Genomic DNA, 16062 nt, shown 5'->3' with positions numbered 1-16062 from the left:
CAAATATCATAATCCTATACCGAAACCAATATTATCAATTAGTTTTAGATACACCAGTGAATAAGTATTTTTCATATAAAATGGTATAATTCGTTTTCTAGAGGCAAAACAACAAAATATTCACGTCATTTTGACAGATATTTAATTATTTCAAGCTTCATGGTGCTATTCGCGAGCGAAAACTATCGCTACGCCCCCGTTGGTTCGCCATTGTAATTGGTAGCGGCTAAAGCAAACGCTATTAGTCTTTCCTCGTCGTTATTCGTTAATTTGACTTTATAAATAATGATATTAGTATTTTAATAAAAATTTTGCATCGTTTGCTTGTATTTTGATCAGTTTATTTAAGAAAAAAGTTTTTATGACTTTTAAATATGTCTGTAGCAGACGCGAAATCATAGGCGCTAGCACCGTTACGCCACCTAGACTCATTTCGGTCTCTAATTGTTATTCAGGGGGGTTGAGTATTTGTGATGTAATTTAGGGGTGGGTGTCTTACCAAATGTTACTCTTCATAACGAGGGATAGGGGGGTATCGATTTTTTTTTTTGCGTTACGTAATTTCAAAAGTGGCATAATATTTTCGACTGGAGCTTCTCGCGAAGTAAAAAATTAAATATAAAATTAAATTTAATCATAACTCGTAAACCATGATTGTGGTTAAGCTTTGTTGACTGGTTATTACAACTGGATTTTAAATTATGTTTTGAAGACACTTGTAATATTATTCAGAAAATCACCAGATAATTGTTCTATTTTAAATTCCTGTGTTTTATTTTAAGAGTTCCATATTACAAATAATAAAAAAATCATAGTTATTTTTTATTAAATTAAAATTTTTAATTATATATAAAGTTAAATAAATTAATTATAACTTATCAACATATTATCATAATATACGAAGACTTATAATTCAGGATATTTGTAGGCTCTAGCGATAATTACTCGCCGTGGGATTTCTATCAGACTATTCTCATAATAATTTCGAATAATGTATGTAGCAATTAAAGCTTTGAAATCAAACGTACGCATCCCATTATCGGGAAAATTATTCCATCATTAATTTCACAGTTGACATTGATATAAAATCAAATAAATTCCTATAATCTGAAATAATCTTAAATTTAAGAACTAAATTTCTATAAACGTGTGAGCTGACCAGTAGAATATAAAATAGACCTTGTTTAGGCAAACCATGTCGATCTACATACTGATAATTAAAAAATCTTCCTTTCCCCTTTTGCTTACCGTTATTACACCATATTTATTTACAATGATTAACTATTACAGGTACGGTTGGTGATATTTAATTTTCTGACAATAAAACTAAATATTTGGGCATTATGTGTTGTCCGATTAAATCCCAGACACCCTGAATAACCATTTTACCTCAAAAAATTGTATTCGGACTGGTTTATATATTTCTCAAGAAATAAGATAGCTTTCCGTACCAGATCTTTCGTGTCTTTCTAACTCGATTCAGTGGTGAATGGATGGAAGGATAATACGCTTCAAAAGCCGTTTCCGAAGGCGACAGTGTACCTCAGGGTTTACACAAATTACTTTTGGCTCCCTTTGGAGCCAATATAATATCTTTGCGCAATTTACATCCCAAATTTTACGCACTTTCAACAGAGTAGCCGCAAATAGTGTTTCTCAAAGTGTATTGATGAGGGAATCATAAAGTTGGTACTTGGCAAGTTTACTCGGGCAGCCTGTGGACATTTCCCATCTCTACCGATAAAAAGGCAAAGTTCGTAAAATGTTTTTATTGGGTGGAGTTATGCTTTCAAAGTTCGGTAAACTTAATTACACTAAGTTTATTACGTCTACGAGCTGAGGGCGTCAAACAATTGACTATAGAATTTCCTGATCAAAATTTTCTTCGTATAATTTTACATTTCGGGGCTGGAACGTGTTCCCTGTGTCCCTTTGACAACACCTTTGCTTAGGCCCGGACTGGCCCGGGCGGCTAACCGGCGATGGCCGGTCACATCGGGGCCAACTTAAATTTGGGGCCAAAGAGGAAATATTTTGCATTAATGGGAAATGGGGCGCATACGATTGCATAGCCGGTGGGGCCAGCTACTAGCCAGTCCGGCCCTGCCTTTGCTAGAGGGTGCTAGTCAGTGGCGTAGCTGAGGGTCTGCAGGGCCCTCGGCGCGGGGGGGCAAGCTTCGGGGGCCCCCACTAATCATAAAAAAATTTAAAGGGGGCCCCCACAGACATTTTTGCTGGGGTCCTCTAAGTTTTCAGCTACGCCACTGGTGCTAGCTCGTCTTTTACTGACGTTATAGCGGGTCTAAGCTTGGCGAATGCGTTCAGTCCTCTTGTTAGAATGGATTCATTTTATGCTCCATGTGATTCTGTTAAAAAGCTTTAACATTGCTTGATTTAATTTTGTTCCGTGATTTCCTATATCTCTTGGGCTTATATAAAACAGATCGAATCTGAGCCACAGCTGTTCGGTGTTTTTCTGCAGATCTAATGGTAGATGAGTGAGTATTACCATGATTCCACGATTCAACTTAAGGCATCTTTTAAGTTTTTTGTTCGGGTTGGAAGATACTACAAGTCTAATGGTGATAAGAAAATTCTGTAAAATGCTATAAAATGTTTTTTGACACAAAAACTTAAGTACGCTATGCAACCAATTCTAAAAATATGATTTAACTATTAACAATTTAAAGGTAATCGTATTTGATATATCGTTATCCATTACCTATAGTAAATTAACAGGCATGACGCTATCTTGGGGGGGGGGCGGAGTGGTTAGCACTTTCGCCTCGCAGCAAGAGGAGCCGGGTTCGATCCCAGCTTGTGGTACTGGGTGAACACTCGGAACCACTCCTTCCGCGTTGAGTTTGCAAGTTATCTCCCCACTGGTTTAAGGGGTTTTCCCCCGAGATCTTCGGTTTCCCCTTCCACAAAAACTTGTTGAGGTTAACGGTAATAGTTAGTGTAGGGAGCTGTTGGCTCGAACGCGTGGCATGCAGGGCTTGCCACCACCCTCCTACGCATTGTAACCCGGCCACCTGAATTAAACGCTTTAAAAGTCGCTCGATGACTTAGGCTTAAGGTGGTGCCTTTGGTATTAGCCTAGCTGATTATTAAAGGGAATTTTTCAACTATTGAGAGAAATGTAATATTCAACGATAAAAATTTGGAATTTGAATTTTCTAACTTCTTTTTCCGTTTGCGTCGCTCTTACACCATACTGGAATGATGTAGAGTCGTGGGGATATTAACGAAATATTTAGGGTTCTATGATATACGTGTTTTATTACGTCGATAGTAAAACAGAGAATAAAAGTCAAACGGTTTTTGGATAGATAGGGGACTTTTTTTCTAAATTTATTTAAATAGACAAAATTATTGCTTTTGGAAATTCCGATATGGGCAGAAATATACCGTCTGCTTATCTCTTTTATTTGAATTCCCTGTAACGCAAAAAAAGTGTGAGAGCATTGGGAAACCAATTTTTCGCTGAATTGATTTTTCCATCAAACTCCTTCGTAGCAGAGCGCCATCTCTTAAACAAATCCCTTAATAATGTTTTATAGAAAATTAATACACTGTAAGGTTCGGAACAGGCATTAATTTTTTTTGGCCCTCAATATAATTTTTCCCAAAATATTGTTTACGTATTTATTTGTCACCGAACCTCCCAAACAATTTAACGGTGTGGTGCTTGCTATCACGAAATAGAAAATAATCAAAAGATATGTTAAAATATCAAGTGCAAAAGTAAAGAATTTGTGACTAGTTAGCGAGATAATGTGGAATCAAATAAATGTCTTCTTTAGTTGAGTTAACCCCTTATTGGATAAAGGAAGCCATCTTTCAAAAATTGGGGCATCTGTGAAAAAATCTAAATGCGTCATGAATTTCATTCTGCCGATTTTTTTCGAGCAACCATAGTTTATTTTTAGATTTCACCAATTAACTCTTAATTTATCGCATTTATCCCGTAATTAAAAGAAATTACCAATTTCTAACAGAGGCAATTGACTAATAGAAATATTCATCAACGTATAATTTCATATTTCATTAACGCCGTAACGAACGTTTCTCTGTAACGTCAAAAACGGGAAAGCAATCCGCATTTTCGCCAACGTTTCGCAGCCAACTCAATGTCCCTTTTTCAAAGACGTCAACAGTGAATGGTGCTTATAATAATAGGATATTTGTCTTCGCAGGTGGCGTCGTACTTCCAGTAAATCATCGGCAATCCGTCCAGTCTTTGGGAACGATGATAATCAATAACCTGGAGCGTTCCTCGGATTCGGGCCAGTACACGTGCATGGCTCGAAATTCGGATGGAGAGACTGCCAGATCGAGCTTTTATCTTCGAATAAGCGGTAGGAAATCTCCAATATTCGTAGTAAATTGGAATAATCCTCTTTTGGCCAGCAAAAATTGGGGTTTCAAATCATTACGACCAAATCCTTCATTTCGATTTGTAGTCGGCCGATCGATGAAGGACTTCGTTCAAATTTTGATAACGAAGAACCCAAATCGAATTTTAAATTTCAAATACAATAAAATAAAAGAACTAGAACAGCGGTTGGAATATAATTTTTATATTAAAAATGTTTTTAATATAATATAATGATTGCATACATTTATTATTATTTACCAATACTTAATTTTTATAATAGGATAAATAATATTCCCTCTATTCGGAAAAATATGTATATATAGCAGCAGAGGCGTAATTATTGACTCCGAACGTTTTGCAGAACGGACCCCCAAAATAATTGAGGGAAAATTGTCGTTATGATAAGAAGGGGCACCAAAACGAATTGCTTCGAGTGGGCTCTAAAGACCTTTGGAACACTTTATCGGGTTTCAAATTCAAAAACACGATTCATTTACATTACCATTTTTAATTTTTACAGTACTCGTAATTAATTTTCAATAATTTCATAAAATTGATTAAAATTCATAGCAAATACGATGTAAATGTCGGTTGAAATATAGACTCTTTTATGGGTCGTCAATTAAGACCGATACATATTGTAACGTTTTTTTTAAGGTTATTCAAATTTCGCGTTCTTAAAACATACCATTCCTTTCTTGACGTTCAAGTGGCGCCTCTGATCGACCAACAACCATTGCCATCGAGAATATTTACCGAAGAAGGCAAAAAACTAAAGCTGTTGTGCAGCGTGATGGAAGGAGAGCCGAAAGTGTTCACGGAGTGGAGAAAGAACACTCAACTGGTACAAACTGGAAGCGGAATATCCTTGCAAAACTTGGACGAGTCGTCTCTTTTGGTGTTCCACAAAGTTAACTTCCACGACCGAGGAAACTACACTTGCGTCGCTTCCAACAGCGCCAGCACCGTAAGCAGAACCACGGAAGTCATCGTTAAAGGTATTTATGTTATACAATGCAATAGTCACGAACTAACTTAGTGGGGGAGGTGTGCAAAATTCTGCGGGTGCATGACTCAATTTTGCTTTCTAAAAGGAATAGTGATTTTTGCCCACGAGATTTCTATCACTACCTAATAAAAACGCCCTCAGTCTGCCCAAGACCATAGGAAAGAAGTTTTATTTTTTTTTAAAGGGAAACATTTTTATACCAACCAAAAATTTCCGAAACCACTAAGTCATTATTTGTCGGAATAAGACTGATTTCAAATTACTTTATTTGAGTAAAAAAAGAAGAATTTCTAACTCTTAGGAAAACCAGAAAAAATAATATGATTTTAAAGTGTGGTGTAACGAAAATTCTCGGAGTTTTAAACATAGCGACATGAAAACACATGTTTATATGGCATATTTTGTTGGAGTAAATGCGTTACTTATCTAGTTGGAAATCACTAGAATTTTTTTAACTATTGTATAAACCTAGAGGTTTTTTAAATAACAGTTTCTACAGGGTTTTTCAGAAACGTGTGGCACAAATTTACAGGCGTGTTATTTGAGTAACAAGGAGTGATAAAGGTCATAAGAAACGTTTTCCTAAATTGGCCTCCATAACGTCGAAAGCCGGAGCCGGATCTGGAGCCACGGCTCCGGCTCCAAGTGTTTTAAACCGGCTCCAGGAGCCGGCTCCAATACTTTTAGGGTAATTTCTTATGTCTAAGCTTTGGGAGCGTCCATAAATTACGTGAAGCATTTAGGGGAGGGAGGGGATCGAGCTGAATCTCACCCAATCTCACGTGGAGGAGAGGGGGGGGGTTTCGGCAAATATAACGTAATTTTTTCTGCAAGAAACAGTGTAAAATTGCGATAAAACCCTTGCACACCTTCATCAGCATGCCCTATGAGCTCTATTGCCCAAGTGTACGTGGTGATCAGAAAAAGAGATGCTTCAATACATGCGGTATCTACTTTTCATCCCTCACAAGAGCTGCGGTCCACAGAGCACCACCTGCACCAGCGCGCAAAGTGTGACCTTCACGGATTGTCACACGCCGAGTTACTGAGCTTCTGTGTGCAAGCGACAACGGTTTAAAGTGACTAAATCAGAGCGAGGTTGAAGGAGCAGATGATTTTACTGAAAATCACATGGACATGTTGGTTCCAGTAGTCACTCTTGAGACCCTGTGGACTGAATTAGAATGAATATTCTTTTACGAATTTTAATAGTTCCTTAATACTTAAAATTTAAGTATTTTATTGTTCGATTTTCTCACTGTGATTCTAGACTACGTTATGTCTATAATACTAGTCTTAAGTGGGTAAATCAGAGCGAGGTTGAAGGAGCAGATGATTTTACTGAAAATCACATGGACATGTTGGTTCCAGTAGTCACTCTTGAGACCCCGTGGACTGAATTAGAATGAATATTCTTTTACGAATTTTAATAGTTCCTTAATACTTAAAATTTAGGTATTTTATTGTTCGATTTTCTCACTGTGATTCTAGACTACGTTCTATCTATAATACTAGTCTTAACTAGTCTTAAGTATAAACATGAATATATCTAGCTATGAATATATAATGGCAATAGCCTCTCTAACCTCCCAATAAGATTTGGGTTGGGCTTAGCTAGTCACGAGATCAATCACGTGGCGGAAATAGAGAGCATAATTTTTTTAAGCAGACGATAACTCAAGCTTCGAGTAAGTTGAAGAGGATTAACAGTTTATGGAATGAATTGGTGAGTTATTGAATGTATTTGAAGAATTTCCGGATAAGTTTTTCATCAAATCTTTTTTTAAAACAAAGGATTCTCATAGAATAAAAAAATAACAAATGTCAACACGATTAAGGGTCAAAAATGTCTGATAAACAGAATTCTACTACTAAGCCTTTGCTTATGCTCAGTTCGAAATCCAATGCGCCGGTAGCAAAATCACATAAAAAACATAGAGAATCCAGAAATTTTGAAGAAATTCTTCTGAGAATAGAGAAGTATAATGACCAGGAACTTAATTCTACTGTGAATAATAAGTTAATGATGGACATTCAAGGAGGTTGCGAGTCAAAAATGAAAATAGTCAAAGAATTAGGATTTGAAAAGGAATCATATAATCTAGTCTCAAGTGCTATTGGCATCATCATTGTTAACGAACTGAAAAAGTTATTTATTAAAATTTACAAAGATGTGGGAGATGACAAAACAGTTAAAAATGATGAAAAACACATGGAAATGGAGAAGCGGTGGTTTACTACACTTGGAGTAATTTGCAAGAGGCTGGTTGGTTGCACGGAAGGGTTATTGGCAACGGCAGATAAAAATGATACGGAAACTACCCTCTTAAATATTTTGAAGAAATCTTCTGCAGAACTTATTGGAAGCTCACTGAGAGACTGGGTGTCAGTGTTCCACGCTATCGCCTATGCAACCTTTGATAGTATTATGATACAAGTTATCAAAGAATATCCATCTATACATTTGCCAACCCCACCTCAAAATAACCAAGATTTCGGGTAAGTTTCTTATTTTGCTTTACCTTCACTAAGAATTAATTATTTTTTTTGTAATATTTCAGGTTTACGGATGTTGATCAAAAATTAAGATTAATTTTATTAGCTGGGGGTTGTCTCGGTCAGATGGTGAATATTGGAAAGCGCAATGTAAAAAATGACTTTTTAAAATTCATAACAGCCATAACTATGGGGGACGAAGATAAGAAAACACTCGAGGAAGCTTTAAAGGATAGAGATAAAGGTGGTATGTACTTCCCAAGAAAACAACTAAACCCCTTTCTATTGAGGTTTGAAAGCGAGTTACGCAAAGTAGCATCTAACGAAACTATGAAAACCTATGGTCCAAATACTATAAAGGTAAGTTAATGGATGGATAAAGTAGATCTGGATATTTCTGAAATATTTCACTTCAGAAGATCAAATCTAATTGCCATTTTATTTTCTGTTTCAGTTCATATGTTCCCATATGAAAAATGCCCTTTTTCTTAAAGAATAATTCATTAAAGCAGTTAACCAGATGGAAGTTGAGGATTGTCGTCTGTTTGAATTAGATGATCATGATTCATTTTTCAAAATATTTATCAGGAAATTAGTGCACGCAAGAGTAGGAGCTTTCCTAACATCGTATAATCAATTAAAGGTACATTTGATGAAAGCTAGCAAGGGGTATTAAATTGGTGTTGGTATGCTAACTCCAAAAACCACTTTAGCTGCTTGCTCCATTTAACATTAATTTAATTTTAGGTTGACGCACGAAAACATCTTTCCAATATAGCCAATTTACTTATATTTCTAACACTTCGTCCCAGTGCTACAAGGCTGGCGGACCAGGTTCGTGAAGACACTACCACTTTCAATGGATTTGATATCAGACTTGCTTCTCTTTGTCCTGCAAAACTTTCGTCATGTGAAAGGGTTTTTAAGCTTTCAAACTGAATATCGTCCAAATTAATTTTGCCACAAACAGCTGGGAATATATGACAACTATCCTTCCTCACTATTTCAAATGATAAAAGCTCATTTTTCAAGTTTGTAGAAGCTGAACACACTGAACTAGTCTGTTCGTACCCAAGGCTTATTACTTCACTAAACGTTTTTATTTCTAGATTGTCAAAAATACCGCATGCGCTAGTTAAAACGGCTATTAGCAACTCTTTATCATTTCCCACCACCCCTGGCATATTTAAATAGTGTTTTTTTAATAAATATTTTATTTACTTAAAAAATCGCTAAAATAAAATATTATTATTAGTATTGATGAATGATGATGCTGTTAAGTTTATTTAACGCTTTGATTAGCTTTTGAAACACAAAAGTGTATTCTTTCACAGAAATATTAGTGTTATCTTAATATATACATGCGCTTAAAAATAATTAGTGCAATCGGAGCTGGCTCCTGGCTCGGGCTCCGGCTCCGGCTCTAGGATTTTGCATCCGGCTCCGGCTCCGGCTTTTTAGGGGAGCCGAGTTTTGGCTTCAGCTCCGTCTCCGACACCTCCTCGGAGCCGATATCGGCTCCGGCTCCAACCTTGGATCTGGATCTGCGGACCACTATTCAAGACGAGTTGAATTTTGTCAGTAGGTTCAGAAGCAGACTAAAGAAATCAATTGGTTAAGTACGCTCCTAGTTTCTGACGAGGCTAATTTTTCCCACCACTGAATCTTCGATTTACAGAATCGTCATGAGTGGCAGCAAGAAAATTCGCACACGACTACTGATAGGTCACATCAAGTGCAGTTTAGTCTCAACGTCTGATGCAGTATGGTTGGCGACCATTTAATTGCACCTTATTTTCTACCACCAAGACTAACTTGTGAGTCGTACTTTACCAGAGCTACTTGCAGACGTACCGCTAGCAGTAAGAAAACGAATGTGATTTATTCATGACGGAGCACCCCCTCATTTGACCCTTTGGGTTAGAACTCATCTTGATGCCGAGTGGTGGATAGGTCGAGGCGGAACTGTCCTACGGCCAGCCAGATTTCCTGATTTGAACCCTTGTGATTTCTATCTTTGGGAACATCTTGGTATACAAGACTAAAGTTCGAGACGTTGAAGACCTACGTCATAATAAGCTTTTGCTAGTAAAATTGTTTATTGATTAATCTCATACGACGTTTTTACTCATTGTTACTCAAAGAAAATGAATTTCTATCCATACCCAACTTTTAGTTCTGGGGTCATCTTGAAAAATTGGTTCACAAGGCAACATTGACGACCAACGACAGCCCATTATTGATCGCTGTTAAACAATTCACGACCGAAATGGGTCTAGATGACGCAACCGTATAAGGGGTCTAATTACGTCAAGCGTCTGCTTAAGTTTCTAACTTGCTAGCTTTCAGAGTGCATTAATTTTGACCTCTGACCAGGGCGGTAGCTTAGCAGGGGTGAGCGGGGCCACCACCCGGGCGCCTCTTTTTATAATTTTTCTATAAGACAATTAACCTTATTGGGAGGCGACAAATTTTCACCCGCCCCGTTCGCAATTTTTGCTAGCTTCCGCCCTGCCTCCGACGAGTAGTTCCGCCCACCACCGTTAGGGAGCGCAACCATACTTTTCGGGTCGCGAATTCGTTACACGCCTCGAATATTCGAACGAGTTCAAGAATGATTTCTGTGAGCCCCAGGTGATCATTTTGTACATTTGTTGTAATTCAGTAAAATTTGTACTTATGGCATTTGAAGAACGAAAAAACGAAATTAAATAAGTAATTTTTTCAATTGACGTGGTCGTCTATACAGTCTTCTGTTTCTCTTTAAATATATTGTCTTAATAAACAGTTTTGTTTTAAATAATGTCTCGTATTTACATTAACTGGGATGGTGTTGTATCAAACACGTTCTGCACGCTTACTGGTTGCTGCTCCTGCTTAGCTAAGTATAATAAATAATAAATAATAATAATCAGCTAGGCTAATACCCAAGGCACCACCTTAGGCCTAAGTCATCAAGCGACTTTTGAAGCCTTTAATTCAGGTGGCCGGGTTACAATGCGTAGGAGGGTGGTGGCAAGCCCTGCATGCCACGCGATCGAGCCAACAGCTCCCTACAATAACTATTAGCCTTAACCTCAACAAGTTTTTATGGAAGGGGAAACCGAAGAGCTCGGGGGAAAACCCCTTAAACCAGTGGGGAGAGAACTTGCAAACTCAACGCAGAAGGAGTTGTTCCGAGTTTTCACCAAGTGCCACAAGCTGGGATCGAACCCGGCTCCTCTTTCTGCGAGGCAAAAGTGCTAACCACTCCGCCACCCCACCCAGATCCCAAAACTGGTGAAACTGCAAACGAAAAGTCCGGGACATCCTCCCTATCGTAACCGGTGACTGGGTTGAACGAACTGTACCTCAACAAGGACTACTTAGTCATCGTCTACGCATGGAACTGCGTTGGATAAATTGTAACATATCTGGCGAGAAAGATCCAATACAAGATCACAAACTGCGACACTGCAAGAGGTGTGGGACAAGTTACTTGAAATATTCCAACAGAAGTCGGTGAATCAGCTGATGAGGGTGAAGAAATCCTCAGATGTCGATATGGCCACACACTTAGCGCAGGTGTGGACATTATTGGCCGATATACCGACGACCGCTAAGAAGGAATATATAGAGTCTTGGCCACAAGTTGAAAACCTATAAATAGGCATGCTGTGGGGCACGCTTACCTAATAAAAGCAGACCGTCATAGAACTAGAGCTCCTTGTGATTGGCCGAACAACTTGAGACGGGAATGTATTTGAAGACTCATCTGGTATAGTAGCACGACAAAACAGCGCTGGGCTCTATGACGAATGAGTCAACTGGGATCAATTTCCAGAAGCTCGGGCATGTCTCGAAAGAGTGAACAGAATCAAAGAAAGCACCTAAGGGTGGAACTAACAGAGCTGACGGTAGCAGCGATGGTGCAAGTCTCTTCGCAGCAAACGGCTAATTCGCTTGCATATAGATTGAACCTGCCTGGTACTTCGACTCGGGAGCAGCTCAACATATTACGAATGATGGTTTTGAAAAATTTATACCGCAACATCGGTCCAGTTCCGAATCGGGAATAAGCTCTTTCATGAAGTCGTCCACAACGTCAAATATATTGAATGTTTCGCGTGCAATGTCATATCTCTAAAGAGCGCCATGAAACGAAACATCAACCTAGAATTTTAAGTCACGGAGACATCATGTGGCTTGTACGAGAACCTCAAGGGCAATAAGAAACTTCGACTGCGGGCCGATGGAGATTGTTGCCTCTACGTTATCTCGACAAGTAACACCTTCCTCGTCATCAAAATCTACGTTGATGATGGTCTAGTTGCTGTTAACACCGATGAAGCCATCTAAGAGTTCTTCCTGTGCTTCGAAAATGAGATCACGATTACCACTAGGGCAGCTTCTACTTACCTTGGTCTGAAGATCAATTTCACTAAGAATGGCTCTACTAGAGACTATCAACATCTGCCTCATCGGTTCAACTCCAGGCACTTAAGCCAGTCGGAAGCAACAGCCAGTTGCTCTTTCGACCACGGAAGCTGAGCTGGTAGCCGCCACGGAAGATGAAAAAGACATGGTCTAGATTGAAGGCATCAAAGCAGCTATCGCTATCAAGAAAGTCAAATATGATCCTGTACTCTGTATCGACAACGCCTGAGCAATAAAATTTATCAGAAATCCGAGTGAAGACCAGTTATTAGACATATTCACTAAACCTTTTGGCAACCAGGTTTTCGCCGATCTACGTCAAAAATTAAACCTTCACGTATATGAAGAAGTCTTCATCGAAGGCGATTCAGACCTTGTTCCACCCAATAATAAAACCACGCGCGTTGCTCATTTAGTGGAAGGACAATTCGTTCAATTTAGTTCGTCTACACAGTGTTCTGTTTATCTTTACTTGTGTTATAAACAGTTTTATTTTAATACTGTCTCGTCTTTACATCAACTTTCCTGGTGTTGAATCACATACTTCAACATATTTCATTATTGACATAATTTCAATTATCAATATTTAGTTGGGTGGGGAGTGTTCCTAACGCCTAGATGATACCATTCTTGAACTCAACAGTAGTTGCCGGCCGAAATATTCCGATTATTTAATCGGCATTTGGTTTTTATCACTTAGTTCCTCCAAATTGGCTTCAAGAACCATCGACAGGATCAATTATATTGGGCAATCGAATGACACTTCATTGTTTGGCAAGTGGCTATCCTAAGCCCGAAATAACTTGGAAAAAGTCAAAAGGACAAGGTAGGAATATTTTTAATAAAGTTTTGAAATGAATTTTCTTAAAAAGGGGTGTTACGTCAGTTTCGTTTAAATTAGACAGGCATCCTTTAGAGTTTGACACATTGACTCCGAGCTTCAGAAGACAAATCTTCAAGAACGGAACTCTGCAAATTCAAGACGTATCCATGAGCGACGCTGGACATTACTTGTGCCAGGCTACCAATGGAGTCGGGGCTGGACTTAGCAGGGTCATTCAAGTTAAAGTTCACAGTATGTACCTCGATATTTACAAATCATATTTGAAGCAACTGTCGGCTCTAACAATTCCACCTGTATTATGCTAAGGCCCTAGTTATTAGAGATGGCAATGAATCTACCCGATTCTTCGAATAAAACGACTTTAGTGGAGAGCGTGGTGCCATCTATTAATGACACAGGAAAGCTAAAATTCAAAATAGCAGAAAGATAATATCTACAGAGGACCATTGTAGAGTACTATAATTAGACAACTTATACTCTACTTACGTCTTTAGTTAAATTTATCTTAAATAATATATTATTTATAAAATATATTGCAAAAAATTACTATAATTTCACTTATTTTCAAATTTAAACACGCCTTTTGGGTCAAATTGTAGCTTAAATATCTGGTTTTGATTTCGACGCTGTTGAAAAAAAGAGCTATTACACGTCGAGCCAACACTTGCTTTAATTGTATCCATAAAATTTGGTTTAGTAGAAAATGTTTTCCAGAACTTGCGTTCTTAATGTAAAGGTTTACAAATTGAACCTTGTAAGATTCAAAGCAGTGGCGTAGCGTGGGAGGGGCAAAGGGGTCCATGGCCCCGGGTGGCTTAGATGAAGAGGCGGGTGGGGGGCAGCCACCGGGAAAATTGAAACGAACGCGGCCGGCCGAGATCGTGGATCGGATAAGTGAAAAATGATTATTTAAGGTCTACAATGTGCATGTTGAGATTAACAAATCTGGGTTTCTTGGCAATCGAACAAGAGGTACAAATTGATATTGACCATTGCATTAAAGAGTTTAAGTTGCCAAAAACACGCAGAATAATTTTTGTATTTTTAAACGACTGTAATCCTTTTGCAATCAACAGAGCAACAGAGTATCACATAATTTTCACAAATTTTTTGCTTAGTTGCTAAAATAGGGGGGGGGGGCAAAGAAATACCCGCTACGCCACTGATTCAAAGTCACGCAATCCAATAACATTTTAAACCAGGATCAAAATGGAACCATTGTATTCTAAAAATGTACACCAGTTGAGCTTATGCGGTTTGATAAATATTTTGTAGAAGTACAAAGGAAGTTCATCGGTTTTGCTCTTCTGTCTTCAGTATATACAGGGTTTTTGTGTTCAGAGAAGTGGTTTTTTACGAACACTACTTAAGGTAGAAATTCGAAATTTTTATGGTTATTTATACACCGGGGGAAATTGATTAGTGAAATTTCATCGTTTTCTGAAAATATTTTTACATTATCAGAAAAATTATTTTTTACCATTAGATGTTAGATCAGTTTTGTCAATTGAAAATTTGTAGAACATCATCGGACTACCTGATGAAAAAAACTATTTTTCACTGAAAAATGTTACTAGAAAAACGGACCGAAATAAACTTGTTTGATCCGGGAAAGACATAGCAAAGATATGCCCTGATTCACGTATCATGGGAATCGACATTAAATCTCAAAATAAGGAATAACTGTACTAGTTTAAAAAAATGAAAATGGCACACAAGCAGAATAGTTTGCACTTTCAAAAACAGTATATTCGGGTTTTATTAAATACAATAATGTATTTGAACCACACATTAATTGTTTACAAATTGGGTTCAACGCAAGATTGAGCTCGGAAAAACATATCATTTCTGGTGTAACTTTTTTAAAGCAATCTTGTTTCAGTAGGAATTTGACCACAGAATGAAGTTAAGCAGTATCAGATTGGGGCAGGCCCGGACTGGGCCAGATGGGTAACCGGTGATCGCTGGTCAGATCGGGGCCAACTCAAACGGGGGCCAAAGAGGAGGAATTTGGCATTAATGGGAAATGCGGCCAACACGATTGCAAAGCCGGTGGGGCCAACTACTGGCAAGTCCGGCCCTGAATTAGGGGATCTTGCAAGTCAAAGAACTAGACTTTTTCTTCCGAACCATCTGTGAGGAAACTCGTTGTTCAAGAATTCAGTCACCCCTGTGACAATGTGAGGGGGCGCTATCAATTCGGCGTCTTTCAGCCAAAGAAATTTCGTCGATTGTATCTACAAGCTCGTTCGGTAAAATACACAAATAGCTATACCCGTTGAGATTTTGAGGCAATCACACTGGATATTTAAGCGCTGGAACTGAACTTGGTGATGTTTGAATCCATGGTTATGGTTTTCGTTCTGCCATAGTAGATTATTTTAATAGTTGAAATGTCCAATTGTCCATCTCTACAGAAAGACAATTGTCGGTTTAGAGAGCATGGCGCGTAAATTGTGCATTGTCGTTCACCGCATTGAGCAACCAGTTGTAGAAGTCGTAACGTCTTTGAAAATCCTTGGTGACGTGTAGCTCTGTATGGATGGTAACTATATTTGCGTATTGTTTTCCAAACAAGGTTTTTACTGCAACCTAAATCGCAAACTTCTTGGACGGTATGCGGCAAAATATGCAAGATCAGTGTTCTCAATGTCAAAATTAGTCTCACACAATCCACGAAACCTAGTTTTTATATAATGAACTGTTGAAAGTCACTGACAGCTCGCTTTATGGTATTTATTTACGGCCTTCGGTTTGGATGTCACCCTTAATCTCACGCACTCTTCTTGGATTTCGGCCACCATTTGAATAACAAAAAATAATTCGAAAGATTGACAAATAGTGACTGCCATTCAAATACCAAAAATGTACGTTAACTTTAAAACATTTAGGTCTAATTAGATGTCTCTAAATCAT

The 16062-nt window shown here is 38.2% G+C and overlaps 1 protein-coding gene across 1 annotated transcript in view; it reads left to right on the top strand.

The window, feature by feature from the left end:
• Nucleotides 1–16062, top strand: part of LOC149940481 (cell adhesion molecule Dscam1-like) — a 92446-nt gene that overhangs the window by 67666 nt on the left and 8718 nt on the right. The window contains exons 8-11 of the mRNA XM_090179280.1: nucleotides 4200–4361; nucleotides 5092–5379; nucleotides 13003–13128; nucleotides 13204–13377. Of these exons, the coding sequence (XP_090035406.1) occupies nucleotides 4200–4361; nucleotides 5092–5379; nucleotides 13003–13128; nucleotides 13204–13377 (750 nt within the window). The remainder of the gene's footprint in view (nucleotides 1–4199; nucleotides 4362–5091; nucleotides 5380–13002; nucleotides 13129–13203; nucleotides 13378–16062) is intronic.

The sequence above is a fragment of the Leiobunum rupestre genome, chromosome 6 (assembly GCF_980474605.1).
Source record: "Leiobunum rupestre chromosome 6, qqLeiRupe1.1.hap1, whole genome shotgun sequence".
Lineage (NCBI taxonomy): Eukaryota > Metazoa > Arthropoda > Arachnida > Opiliones > Sclerosomatidae > Leiobunum > Leiobunum rupestre.
This window is presented reverse-complemented; position numbering and strand designations above follow the sequence as displayed.